The following is a 14861-nucleotide window of genomic DNA, read 5'->3' on the forward strand; positions in this document are numbered from 1 at the left end:
AGTTTTTCAGGACTCATAACAATAAAACCAACACTCAGGATGTGATGTGCTGTAATGTTGTGATGAGCTCTGAGTCTGGCTGTCCTTACCTGTGGTGGACCTGATGGTGGAGGTGACGGTGGAGGCCAGGGGGGGGATGCACTCGTCATCCTGCGAGTAGCCGGCCTGGATGGCTCGCAGGTAGCTGTGGCTCCGGGTCCTGAAGCAGCCGGGCAGGTCCAGCGCCTCCATGGCCTGGGATTCCACCTCGCTGAACACCGACTCGCAGACGGACTCGAACTGGCCGTTTATTTCTGTTTCGCTCACCTGCGGGGACACAAGCAATCAGAGGAACTTCAGCTTTTTTTGTTTTTTTTTTTTAACCTAATTCATTCGCTTTGTAAAGAACATGTAGATGTCTTCTTTTTCAGCAGCTCTTCAAGTTCGGCTATTTCAGAGCAGCTTTTGAGCTATTCAAATATCGTTAACGGTTTTATTTGTTAAATCATTGCCAGTTATCACATAGTGTAAAATTTAATTGCAGTGATTTGAATTAAAAGCATCAAAAGTGAAATCACACACTCACTATTCTTATTCACATTCACATAATTCAGGTTTAAATCTTATGTCCCTTTTGTAATGACAGGTGACACTTGGGACCATATAGAGCCAGCCATATGGGCCAGCCAATCGTATCGCACAGGAGTGATTTTCTCCCAGTGAAGTTATTTCTTCATTTTTTTCTGGAAAAAGCATTTAGTTAGTTTATTAGAATGTTCCCTGCTTTCTGTCTGTTGTATCCACTTCAAATAAAAACACAGCTGGCTGCTGAAACCTAAGAGTCCATGTTTTAAAAGCTAAAACAACAGAGCAATCAATAAAGAAAATGTTTTCTTTTTCTTTTTTTTAAATTTATCACTAGCTATTTTTGTATTATAGTGTTGCCTCGGTATTGTTTCCACGCCAGTTGATAACCTGTGAGCTGGCTGCCTTTACTTTTATTGCATTGCCTCAAGCTCTCTGCAAATGCCACAGAAACATGACCAACATGTTCATGAAGTCTCGGTCGTCAGAGCAGGTTTTACACAAGATTTTCTCTGCATGTGCATAATTCGTGGATTCTTGTTGCACATGGCTGTTTACAGACTAGAAATATTTTGATGGTTATCCGTCTGCTCTCATTTGGCAAAAATCAGGAATAAGAGATAAACATCTTGTTTTATTGGGATTTGGAATTAGTCGGAGTTTAGTTGAGCTTTTAAGACTTCAAACAAATCGATACGCCCCTTCTTTTTCAGAGAGGAGATGAATATCTCAACAACCCCTGCTGGTGTCCTTTAATCCGTCCAGACAAATAACCTGTAATGAGGTGTCATGTGAAACAAGGAACACTTAAATAAAGCTATGAAATTTAAAAAAAAAAAAACATCGCTGACAAATTGAAGGCTGCAATGAGAAAGAAACAAGGACATTTCAGCTCATTAACTGAGGAACTCAATAAAAAATTCAGCTGTGAGTTCATTAGATTTCTGCTGGAGGGAGCCAGGGAAATCCCCCGGGCCCTCCAGCAGTCCCCCGTGTGCCGGGCGCTGCTCACAAATCCGAGGCTGCGCTGGAAACTTCGTCCAAATTGAGAGGTTTCAGACTCACCTGGCTCACTTGGCTAACGCAGCTGGCCTGGCTGAGGGTGCTGACGGCTCGCATATAGCTCTGGTTCCTGGAGCGAAACTTGGGCGAGTTGTAGTTGGCAGAGGGATCCAGGGCAATGCTCGGGTGCATGTCCCTGGTGGCCTGCAGGTGGTAGCTCTGACTGAACCGAGAGAGACAGAGAGAAACAGGCGAGGAGTGGGATGACAGCCGCGGTCATGGCTTCTTAAGCAAGTCAATTAGCTATAATTCAACTTATAAACAAGCCGCTGGAGTCGGGGCTACAGGTGTAACCTGATGACAAAAACAATTAAGCGCTATTAAAACCGTCTTCCTCTGGGTGGAGGGACTGGCGAGGGAAGCTGGTTATGACACTCTGTCCCTCCAGTGCGGGAAAATCTCTCTCTTTCTGCTTCTCGCTACTTGTTGTTGCAGAAACGTCCAATCAATGCTTGGAAATGAAGGAAATGCAAATCAGGAGCTAGTTAGTGAGCGAGCACTGCGGAGAGCGGCCCCGGTGTCAGCCGGGTCAATTAAATGTGCTACTCCAGCACTGCAAGGGAGACGCTCGGAAGCCCGCGCCTGGTTAGGAGATGGACAGAAACACTCAGAGGGAGAAAATGTGCTTTAAGTAAACGAGAAAATTCTCAGTGAGCCACTTTCCAAACAGCAAATGGAGGTGAGCTTCCCTCTGGATCTATTTCTAATAGCAGGTGTGGATGAGTAGGCAGTTTCTCAGCTTTTTATAGAGATAAAGGCGGCTGTTTGGCAAAAAGAAAATGGCAGCGTGATTAAAAATCCTCCCCGATCCATCTTGTGCGGCGAGGCCCTCAGCATTTGCAAAGTAATAGCAACCTCATGAATGTCCCAGAGACATCCCAGGGCAGGAGCACCTACAGATTAAGACGGCGAAGGGGCAGAAGTGAAGGAGCTGTAAACGAGAACATCACAATTATTGTGATAAATGTTTTATACAGGATGCAGTTTTGCTTGGGAGGAGGAATGGGTCATCCAGCCGCATCTTTCTGTTTAATGCATCTCAGCTTCATGTGAAGTAAAGTGTGTAAAATCTATTCTCCTTTCACGGTGATTAAAGCTCCTTCAACAGCAAACTGGATGAAACCCATAAAAAAAAAAAAAAAAAAGTTATGAATTATTTTAAAAGCAAGTGAAAGCAGGATGCCAACTTTCATGCATCGGAAGGGTAACTCCTGCTATTGATGATCACGACCTGCAGAATGAATAATCCATTCTTGATGCATTTAGAGGATTTGTAAAACCGGGTTATCAATAAACAGAAAAAAAACACTTTAAATCTTTTGCTAACCAGCAGTTTAGAGTCATGCCAGACTCACAGAGCAGCTTCCCATTAAACAACACTGTGCACCACTATTTTCTAATCTTTTAAACCCTTATGTGCTTCCGTGTGCTTTTCCTTCTCAGGATTGTGTCATTTCAAATGTCCTCACTTCAATCCCTAACTTAATGGAAGAGCTAACCTGTGCGTATCAGACAGGCATATTCTGTGTTCAAGGCCGCACTCTCAGCTCATTCGATTGTCAAACTGTGAACATCTGGAGAGAACATCCTTCCCCGTGGCTTCTTCAGAAATCGCACCCTGACTGTTTGAGAGAACTCTGTGGCGGTGAGTGGGCTCATACAATTGTGTTCGACGTTGCCCGACGCTCCGCCAGCGTGAGCAGTTTGCCCCAGGTGACCTCTCATTGACTGGTCTTGAGTGTTTGCTCTGCGAGGCGTCCATATTGAGTGTGTCAGCGGGGCGGCGAGCCAGCTGGCTCCAGCATCTGACCACTGCAACATGGCAGCGACGGCGGGAGGGGGTGGGCGTGTGTGTGTGTGGCGGGGGGGAGGATAGGCATAGAGACTGTATTCACCTTAAGTCTGCAGCAAAATTGGTGATGTAGTTACGCATGTCACTGTTGATTTTATCCAGGCGGTAAGAGCTGTGGGGCAGAAGAGAAAACACAGTTACTGGGTCCCACGAAAGGGGAGGGGAGGGGGGGGGGGGGGGGGGAGGGGGGGGGGGGGGGGGGGGGGTGGGTGGGATGGATGGGACGTCACTGAGTCCAGTGGAAACAGTGCTGTATGGAACCGGCGGCACGCTGAATGTTTGCTTGGGAGTTATTTCACCAAAGTGCTGCAAACATTAGGGTGATACAATATGACCGAGATGGCCTTTATGTGATGAGGAAAACAGGGAGGATGTTACATTTATATTTCGTTGGCAGTGGGGAAAAAAAAAAAAAAACAATAACTGCCTGATCAAGATGATGTTCTTGAAATGAAATGTACAAAAACACGAGTGTCGCAATGAGGAGTGTATCACACAATTTGTCTACACACACACAAACACGGCCACGACCACTAGATCAGATGGAGCACACAACAAAAACATTATAATCCACAGACTTTTCCCCTGTGTGCCTAATTAGATTTTGTTAATTGAGCCAAATGAGGATTTAGGAAAAAAAAAAAAATAAAACAGAATTCTGTCCTTCCTTAGGCAAAGCTTTTAGCTGACAAGATCAGAGAGAGGAGCACTCGCTTTGGCTCAAAAAAATGTGTTTTACCCCATCGCCCATGCCTGCCTGTAGAGAGGCTGAGATGGAGGGAGGCTGTTTTGAGATCGTGTCGTCCTTCATCAGATCACGCCACAGCAAATTTCCTCTAATGCTTCTGATTGGTGCTAATGCACTTCCATTGTCGGCCAATATCAAGGCAAGGGATGATGGGAAACTTGCGCTTCCTGCTTTTTATGCAACCAAAGGAAAAAGAGGAAGTACTCTTTTAATGCGCAAAGAAAGGCTGTAATTTGATGAGGAACAGGATCTACAGCCTGATGTGGGCAGATAAAGGAACCATTGGTCTAATTTATGGGGCGCGACGTTCAAAAAATCCTTTACACAAAAACTAGGAGCAATTAACTAAGGGTTTGCCCTATTCTAAGGCAGCAACAAGTGAGGATTATTATCAGTCAGTATGTATTTATGTCACCATTAATTATATTTAGTACCATTAATGCACATACACTGACAAATAATCATCGTGTGAGCTTGAGGACATGCAGTCTAATTAAATCAAAATGTGGGAATCAGAAGTTAATTTCAATTTTGATGAAAAAATAACACTTCAGTGCCTTGTTCAGAGTAGATAAATGTTCTCTGGGGCATTTGTCAGTAGATTGCAGAAAATCAACTGAGAGTGAATCTTGATGACGGTGCCTCTAAAACTTGAGTAGTTAAAAATGGAGTTTCTAACCATTTCCTTTCAAGCGCTTGTGTGTTTTGTTCGAGCCATGTGCCAAAAACTTCAAGAGGGTTGCAATCATTTGACGCGCGGAATCAGATAGCGGGAGACAATTGACACATTTTCCATTGTGTTCAGCGTTACTGTCATAATTGAGGCTGTGTGAAAAGACTCGCGAACTGAAAGGCAGCCTAACTATTCATGACACGTCCCACGGCGCCGCACAATCAATGGCTTGGAATCCCGCTCTGACCTTGGGATCTGAGGGAGAAACGCTCTTCCACAACGTTATCTAAATGAGTAATTACATTATGTTGAATCAGGAATTATTGACTGCTTTGCCAGTGTTAACGCTGATTAATTATAGCCTCTCAAAAAGCTAATCATGGATGGGGGGGCAAACAAATGTGAACTATTTTGGAACCTGCCAAAAACAGGGATGAATGGTCGACTCCCGTCATTGGACACTGGGCCGGACTCATTCAAAGAAACGCATGTTAATGGATGATGTTCTTCTGTGCATGCGTGTGAATGTGTGCCAGTGCAGTTATGGAAAGTGACAAACCATTACTGATTGGCTCATTATGCTAATGACTAATGGCGAAATTTACCACGTTATTGAATTTATCATCATTAATGTGTCTTTTAAATATCTCTGGTATGTTCGACCATGACAGAAAAAGCTGGTTCAGATTCAGTTTATCACAGCGGTCAGCTGGAGGGGATAAAGGGACGTAGTCGCCATTCTCTGGTCCACACATCCCATATTCAACTGCTGGAGAGAATACAATGCATCCCTCATGGACATGAACTGAAGCTATTTCACTGAAAACCCCAACGAATAACACAAAAAAACCCCACAAAACTGAAAGAGTATTTTATGAGCAGATTTAACCTGTATTACAATCACATTTTTGGTGTAACACATATTAAAATAACTTTGTATAACTCATCAAACAGCTGAAGTAATTTCAACATACTTTTTACAATCAGTCACATTGACTCAGACTCGTACGATAACCATCGACTGGAAATGACTCACGTTCAGAATTCAGTGTTTAAAGCGACTGCTGTACACGCAGACATGCTGGCATTGTGTTCTTTTTAAATACAACTCCCCCACATACTCCAATCAGAAGAGTACGGTGTAAACATCCAAGCTCCTTGAAAATATCTCTCTTTGTCATGTGGGCCCACTCGGTATTTGCTGTGTATCACATATGCGGATGATGGTGTAGTGTACAGCTCTTTGTTGGGAAATCGAAAAGAGTGAACAATGCAAACACTCTGGTGCTGTATATTGTTACTGTTGTCATTCAACTCAACCACTACTGTCAGCAACTGCAATGCCCATGTGCAGCGTAATACAAGAGAGAGAAGTTGAGAGGGTGGTATGGTTGAAAAAGCTCAGTGACTTGTAATGTTTCATGTAAACGAGTTGCATAAATGCAAAGAAAGTCTGCCATTTTCACGTCAAAAATAACCTAAGAGTCTTGGCCAAGAACGCTTCCAAACATTCCCAAATGAGGGATCAAACAGCCAATCTTGCTATTTGAAGACAACTCAATCCCTCAACAGACACTGAGCTGTGAAATAGCATAAATGAAACAATACGAGTTTTAAACTCCACTTATTCCCTTCTTCACATGGATCTAGGCATGCTGAGGAAAGTCGAACTCTGGCTGTCAGCTCAGTTGCTCATTTAAAGGCACAGGAGCCATTCAGAAGCGGGGCGAGGCAAGGCAAGTGATTATTAATTAAAACAATCACTGATGTCTTTACTTTGAGTGCATCGTGAGCTCCTCCAGCTCAGCAGGCCCGTCTGCGACTCTGATGTGTTCTTTATTGGTGGTATGAACAAAGAGGCGACCCTGTCATCCACCGGAGCGGCGGAGAAGACGGAAGGAGGCGACGCAACGTGACAGCCTGTTCTCGCTTCGACGCGATTTGCTTCAGGGAGCCGCCGCTGTCAAATTTGGGCCTGGCCGATCTGAACGCTCCCGGGGGGACGTCAAATTGAGACAAGAGCAGAGGAAATCCACCCAACGCCGTCTTCATCCCGAATTCAATCCAATTCCATCCCAACAAGCTCAATGAGCCGTGGTAGCATAAGGCTTTTGTGTCAGGTGGCGCTCGCCACATGCCTCTGGTGTGTGGACTCAGCATGAGGAGGTCCACAAAAAGTGGAGGATGACTGGAATAAAAATAAACTTGAAATGGTCAAAGTTTTCCAATCAGCTCCTAAAGCGACTGTTAACTGTTGGTCATCAGTGTGCTGCTAAGTTATCGAACTTTCCTTCGATAACTTAAGATGAAACTTCAATACTTCAAATGAGCAGCAAGTAAATGCATCAAGGAATGATTTTTCAGTGATTTACACAACAGACCTAAGAAAAAATGGCTCCTCCTGTACTCCTATTCATCTTCACACTGTGTCTAAGTCTAAATATTCCTTCCATTGCTGTTGAGTCACTGTATATATTGAGAGGTTTTGTGTTTTATCATCCTGTGTCTCTGCCTCATGATTTATGCACGCTGTTTATTTGGGAGGAGGAGAAAATATTCCTACTTCGGTTGCTGCTTAATTAGAGATCCAGAATAATCTCAGGTTGATGCAGCATGACAGCAACTCTCAACACTGAACTAGATCTGCAGCAGATGAAATGATTAGGAGAGAGACGGGCTTACCTTATGTAAGACAATGCCATTGATTACATAAGAAAGGCTTGCTGTATTCAAAGTGGGACAACATAATACCACATTGCAATAAATCAGAAGTTTTAATGCTACTCTCCTGCGTTTTGTTAACATTTGCTAATATCAGTCCAGCTGGCCAAAGGATGTAATAGCTGCACCAGATCAATCCCAAATTATAGCGATCAGGAAGATATGAGGCCACATTACAGCTTGCTTAGAGAGAGTTCAGGGGAGTATCAGGACTCCTCAGTAATGACACCCTCGGGGACACTCCTGGCGTTTGAAATGAATGCACCAAACAATCCTCTCCTGCAGACTCAATAACGCTGCCGCTGCTGTCAATGGAGCGAGAGGCCGGCTGCACAGCCTGATCCATGCTGGTCAATAACTGGCTTTCAGCAGAGCCCGGCAGACTGGGTCTCACCGCTGAGCGCGCCATTATTCAGAGGGGCCTCGGAGTACAATAACTGCAACTGATAGTCCTTCCTGTTGCATCCTCATAAATCATTCACTGCTTCCAGCTTTTCGGGATGGATGGTGAGTGGAAGCTTTGGAAGATGTGGGAAAGAAATCTCATGCCTCATTGTGGCAGGCCCATAAATTACATCATAATCTAGAGGAGCTGTTAAAGAGGCCAAACGACGGCATCCTCTTTGATAGATATCATTATCGTCCCCCCTGATGGCAATCCATAGCATTCAATTTGTCATTATATATCCACGGGATGGATATTTGGCCCATTATGTTGACTTCAGAGGGGCCGATCTGACAGTAAAAGCTGGTTTGTGGATCTCTGCTGCCCCTGCATCCTTCTCCTGTCACAATGCACACAGACATCACAAACACTCTGCCACAAACCCTCGACAATAATCCAGCTCGTGTGCATGCGTGTTGTCATGGATGTCAGGTTAGGAGCACCGATGTGTATTAGCAGGTTGTGTGGGTGTTGCCCACAGCGGTTTCCATGTTTCAACAGAAAAAGGCATTCGGTGTGACAACGTAGTGATTCGAAACCCTCCGCTGTATGGAAATGGGGGTCAGCGGTGTGAGAAGCGAGAGACGAGGAGACGACAAAAGGAGCGAGGCGATCATCAGTGTGAGTCACTGTGTGTTTTCTGTCTCTTAGCCGTGCCCGGCTGAGATCGCACGCCGCAGCTCCGAGCCTGTCACAAGCCACACTCCACGCCGAGGTCGGACACAAGGTCGTCTTTGCATAATGTCTACAGCTGATGACAGATTATGGGCCTTTTGGCTTCTGCAGACCGGAGGCTGTGCATGCACACTGAGAGATTTATGCAGAAGTTGCAGGAGTCCGTCCAAAGTAAAGAGGCTGCACAGTCAGAAAATTAATCACAACAGGGGATTTAAAAGTGTGGGAGAAGGAGCCCCGCCCCGACTTTCATGATATACATGATTTGTTTCATGCCAAGTGGTAATTTTTGGTTTAGTGCCAGATTTTCCAATGCTTTTCAATCTTCCAGAGAGAACCAAGAAACTTCAGGAAGAAGCCAAAAGTAAGTAAGATGAAGGTTGGTATATAGATAAAAACCGGTAGAAATAGACTTTTTAATTGTTGAGCTTGTCTATTTATGTCGCTGTTACTTCAGCTCCGCCCTGACTTTCACCTTCCCTCCCAGCTCGGAGTGCTTCACCAGACACAGATGAGGTGTGATCAGACAGATGCGTGACTTGTGACTGTCCCTGAGCTGTGTGAACAGTGAGCCGGCGATCACATGGAGGCAGCAGGAACAAACTGGAAGAGTCACAAGTCACTGACTTATGAAAGTCGGAATCACAAATTTGCTCCTCAACTTTTTGGAGACAACATACATACATGCACATTTCGCATTTCAAGGAAAATAGATTACATGTGGTCTTTATTTAGTATGAGTAAGATGTCATACTTAAATAATACATTCAGAAAATATTCCAAAATTCGAACTGTGTGTGCATTTGTGATTCTTTGTCAATGCCACTACTTTATTTTCATTTATTGCTGAAAGATCTGAAGCTGAAACGTTCTCCCAAGTTTGGCATCGAACCAAAAATGAGAACCAAAGTGATCTGATGAGGATAAAATGAGACCGACAAAGGATTTCCCCAAAAAGTGCTGCACCCAAATCAAAGCCTGGGTGGAAAATTACCTCAGTGTTTTCTGCAGATTGCAGAGTGATTACAAAGCATTTGTCTTTCATCTCTTTGTCCTCCGATGAAAAGAAACACGACGTCTGTGTGAAACGAGGCCGTCGGCCTCGGACCTTTATAGGAGACCCGCACTCTCAAATCCGACCTCAGCGAGGGCAGATAAAAACAGTGTTTTAAAGAGCAGGTCCAGGATCCCTTCTAAATCATCGTATTATTAAAAAAAAAACAAAAAGGAAGGGGCCTGTGGATCTGGGCTGTAATTACTGTTTTCAAAATCAGCTCGATCAAAGAAGACCAGAATTATTCTGGAGCCTGTAACCTGCCACACAGTAGAATAAATGGGATGTAGTACAACAGAGCAATTCCAATTCCCAGGAGCAAGTACATTAAGAAGATAAATTAAATTTGAATAGTTTCATTTATAGAGTTAAAAAAAAAAGAAAATCTAACAAGAAGGCTGGAAACATTGAGCAGAAAACACAATTTAACAAACTCTAAGTGCCATGAAATATGATTAGTGTGTGGTCTTTGTTTATCAGTCACAATGTTTGGGAAATGAGAACAGAAAAACATCGTGAAGGAATGTTAAAACAGAAGCGAAGAGATGTCTTATAGCCGAAACAGCTCAAGTGTTTAATATTTCTAGTGTATCACTGCTCTGCTTTATTATGATTGGTCTTGTACATATAAAAACATTAAGGCGGATGATTTCAATATTCATGTTGATAACACAACCCAAGCAGAAGGCTCTGGGGAGCAGAGCTAGCCATTACTGAATGATTCCCCTGCTCTTGTGTTCGTGGAGGTGAAGCTATTTCAGCTTTATTCTCCCACTCTGAAGGCTGTTATCTCGTTCCTCTCTGATCTAATGGATCTGTTAATGCCATCATCATTGTAACTCCTCTTGCATCTCTCCATCACACAGATGTTTGTTTTCTTTTCCGTGTGACATTGTCTTTAGATTGCCTCGTCATGTAATCCTCTTACGGGCGTTTGCTCCCAACGCTGACTTCCCAAAACAAAAGCCCCTCTATTTCCTGCTCATCCGACGGCGCGGATCCCAGAAGAACGCTGGGAAATCTTTTCCTGCAGCTGATCCCAACACCCATTAAGGAATTCTAAAGAATACAAGGCTTATTTATTGAATGATGTAGTGATGGGGTTATTATACAAAATGAAACATGAAAAGACTTAACGGGGATTCCACAGGAACAAATACGAATTATGGTTTAAAACATATCTAAAGAAAGTAGACTTGACACTTAAATCAAAAGGAACATGTATATGGATATAAAAAGGTGATTTAAAATTACCTACAAGTACACTAATGAATCTAATTCTTCTGAGATTTTTGAAAGTAGTTTTGGAAATTATTTAGGGGTCCCAGGTTCGATCCCAGGGGAGTCCCTTCATCGGGCCCTGTTTATGTAACAATGTTTTCAAGTGAAAATGAAAAAAATTTTGTCACTTTTGAATGTATGTTTCGTGGTCAGAGCTACTGAAAATGGCTCCCATGGTGCAACTTTTCAAAAATGCTCTAGCTCTGTCTCCATGGAAACGGGGGGAAAAATGCAACTTTTTGGAAATCTCCAACTCCATCTGCTGCGTTAACAGACACTGTTCTCAAAGTGTTGATGTGTAAATGTGAAACTTTTCTGAAATGAAAATGCAAAATCGATGCGTTTTCACTTGAGACGCTGTCGTGGAAACGGAGGCGGGAGTTCAAAGAAACAGACAAAACAATTCGGCTCCAGGAGGAGGTTGGGGTTTGCTTGCTGTGCGATTGAAGTCAGACTGATGTGTGAATCCAACGCGGACCAAAGGCCTGTCAGCGGGCCGAGCCCAGGAATTTCAAAGCATGTACGCTCGCGGTTCATCATGATAGAAGTGGGAGATGAGGAGTTCCTGCAACTGTTTGACTCCTTCATACATTTCACAGACTGTTCTCCAGACTTTCCAGCTCTGGGCTGCAGCAGCGGATCCTTTTAAAAGGTCCTCTCCATGGGCGCATCGCCATCACCCTTCCTACAGACATGTCTCTGAACCATCTCCACCTTATTTTCCTCATTTTAACAGTCTGGCTGTCTCACTTTAACATTCACACACACGTATTCTGTTTATTTTCTCCTGCTCAACTTCATTCATTCCTCTTACCTGTAAGTCAAACCTCTGCCACCTTATTACTGTCAGAATTCTCTCATAACGTATTTTCTGGATAACATTTCACATCTGAATATAGCTTGAATCTTTAAAAAAACATATGTGATACAGGAGTAAAACACTCGTTTATTATTTACATCTAGATGTAATCCTTATCCAGCAGCTGTACTCTTCCAGAACCTTCTGTGAATTTGTTCCTCTGTCAAGATTCTTTTTTTTTTTCTATCATCACAGTAACAGCTTTTTCTGCTTTTCTCTACTCCTTCACATGACTCTCACACACTCTGAACTCTTTCTGCTGCTCTGTTTGTTTGTTTGCTGCATTAAAAAAAAACTTTTAATGTAAATTCTACTGTGCAGCTTTTTCTTTTGACATTTTTCCTTTGCTGTCAGTCAAAACTCGGTAGTAATGGAGTTTATTGCGGTATTTTAGCAGCATTCTGCAGGATTTTGTGGCCCCAGATGGTATTTACAAGTACATTTTTATATATCAAAGTTTTAGTTGATTGTTAATGTAGGTTGCATAATGAGACAACTAAAAGAGTGTGACTTATAGTCCGGACAATATGGTAAAAACAAAAATCCAACATGCCGTGTGTTGGATTTACACAATAGCTTTCAAATCAAATAATAAAAAAAAGATATTCACTTGAATATCTACTTAGCTTGAATACATAAAGAGAAAACATGCTGAAACCAAAATGAGAGCGTAGTATGAGCAGGCTTGTTTTGCGTCCTACCTCTGGGAGTCCAGCAGGTCCCTGGGTCTGATGATGGCCTTGACGAGCGCGTCCGGCCGCACGGCCTTCTGGGGCGACGTCTTGGGGCTGGAGTCCGACTCGCCGCTCTCCTCGTCCCCCATGGCTTTGACGTAGCTGCTGCTCCGCATCCGGCGGCAGGGGATCTCATCGTCCTTCCCCCCGCCGGGATAGCCCCCCCACTCGTCCTGGGGCACCTGATCGGAGGGACAGGGCGGTAAAACGGGCAAAATGCACGACTTTACAAGCTCATTTACTCAGCAGCAATATTAGATTCTATTTTTCAACTGAATTTTTATACATTAAGCTGTAAATGCAGCTGTGGGAGACCTTTAATGATCGAAGAGAACTTCATACCTGACAGACACCTATTTATATATATAAAAGAGGACTGAAGTGGTTTTTCCTGACCACTTGATGGTGAGAACAGCCGTTCTCCATCACCTCTACTGAGAAAAAACATCCTTTCAGCTGCAACACCTCGCTAAGCTGTGTGAAAGTTGCTCTAATACAAGCCGTTACAGGTAGATTTAAAGGACACATTATATTTGGTGTTAAAAGTGACACTTGACCGTTATCCGTGCCTATATATGATATTTCATTTGATACCAGGCAGAGATGCACTGCATTTCCATTTTTGCCAAATGTTCAGATTATTTCTAGTAGAAGTCAATGACAGGAGAAGGAGCTCACTTGTTCTTTACAAAATGAACTATATGTGATATTTTCTCATGTTAAGTGAGATTCAAAATTGTCGAGAGCAAGAAGGGGGACTGTGCAGGACACTGGGAAGAAGAAAACAGCACTACATGACTTTATAACAATCTGAGAAGTGAGAAAAACCATCAGTTTCACAGTCAGTATCGATAGAGCGATATTACTCTATGGCTGCATTTATCCAACAATATATTGAAGCAAAAAAACAACTTCCAGAGCAACAATATTTTGAAAACTCAATGGCCTCTATCTCCATACAAACAGGGAAATCAAACCTTTAAGGAAACATGGAGGACTGCACATCATTTTATTTAGTTTTTTATTCATGTGTGAGTCGACTGAATTGAACAGATCTTCGTAAAATCCCAATGTAGATGTGGTCTGTTGGCCAACAATATCTCACACAAGGTTTAAGGAAAGCACGTAGGATGGATCACAAAGTGTAAATACTAACAAATCAAGCATTTACTGCAAATTACTGGCATTTCGAGTAATCTGAGATATCTAGTTATCTGTTGACTGATTTTCATTGAGCTCAACTGATTGAGGCGACAGACAAAACTCAATGTGCTGTGCTTAAAATCTCTGAACTCATCGAGAGTTTGTATATCGAGGGTTAAATTCCTGCATTTGCTACATAAATGCTTTGAATGTATTCAAGTTCCATCTTACATGTGTTTTTTTACAATATAGTATATGTGCTCTGCACATATTCCCTTAAAAAAAATCTCAAATCTCAAAAAAAATCTCTGCAATTATCTAAAAGGGCCCTTAAAAAATTTTTTTTGACCCAAAGCTTTGACACCAACACCACACACATGCAACTTCTCTTGATGATAAAACACTGATATTTTTTCCCATCGTGCCAAGAAGCCAGATCCATAAAAACCTGTGTTTTTTTTCACGTTTCCTGGCACGAGCAGCAACGCGCCGTTTGACAGACACTTGAATGGAGCCCCCCCACCTCTGCCGCAGTTCGTTCCGTCCATTGAGCCCCGCAGAACCACTTTCTTGATGAGTCAACACACATTAAAGCCTTCACACAGCTTCCACAGCTGCTCGCCTTTCTCTGCTTTGGCCGGGTTACAGACGGCTAAAAAGCTTGATTGAAAGGCTGCTGTGAATTTGCCCGGGCTGTTAATCATAATTACGGGCAGAAGAAAAGCTCGGGACTGGAGGAAAAAAAGAGGCGAGCTATCTTTGGTCGCCCTGGTGTCGGAGCCATCGCAGGTGGAAAGCTGCCATCCAGACCAGCCAGGCACTGGCATGTTGTAACCCCCCCCTCGCCCCCCCAAACTCGTTAAAGCAGGTAATTGAGTATCTGGACGTCAGCGTGGCCATTATCCCATTCCCAGTGAGAACAGGGTGTCTCACTTTGCGCTAGCTGTCTGTCTTTGTTGCGTATGGAGTGAATAGTTCTCCCCCCCCCCCGAAACAGGAAACACTGAGAGGCGGTCTTCGATGCTGAATGTGGGACGAGCAGGAAGACAA

At 43.4% G+C, this 14861-nt stretch overlaps 1 protein-coding gene across 1 annotated transcript in view; it reads right to left on the bottom strand.

Moving 5' to 3' along the window:
* dlgap2a (discs, large (Drosophila) homolog-associated protein 2a) overlaps positions 1 to 14861 on the bottom strand; it is a 184742-nt gene that overhangs the window by 32168 nt on the left and 137713 nt on the right. Inside the window, exons 6-9 of the mRNA XM_030116185.1 lie at positions 12636 to 12850; positions 3522 to 3590; positions 1630 to 1789; positions 90 to 306 (exon numbers count right to left, since the gene is read on the bottom strand). Of these exons, the coding sequence (XP_029972045.1) occupies positions 90 to 306; positions 1630 to 1789; positions 3522 to 3590; positions 12636 to 12850 (661 nt within the window). The remainder of the gene's footprint in view (positions 1 to 89; positions 307 to 1629; positions 1790 to 3521; positions 3591 to 12635; positions 12851 to 14861) is intronic.

This window comes from Salarias fasciatus, chromosome 19, assembly GCF_902148845.1.
Source record: "Salarias fasciatus chromosome 19, fSalaFa1.1, whole genome shotgun sequence".
NCBI classification, from domain to species: Eukaryota; Metazoa; Chordata; class Actinopteri; order Blenniiformes; family Blenniidae; genus Salarias; species Salarias fasciatus.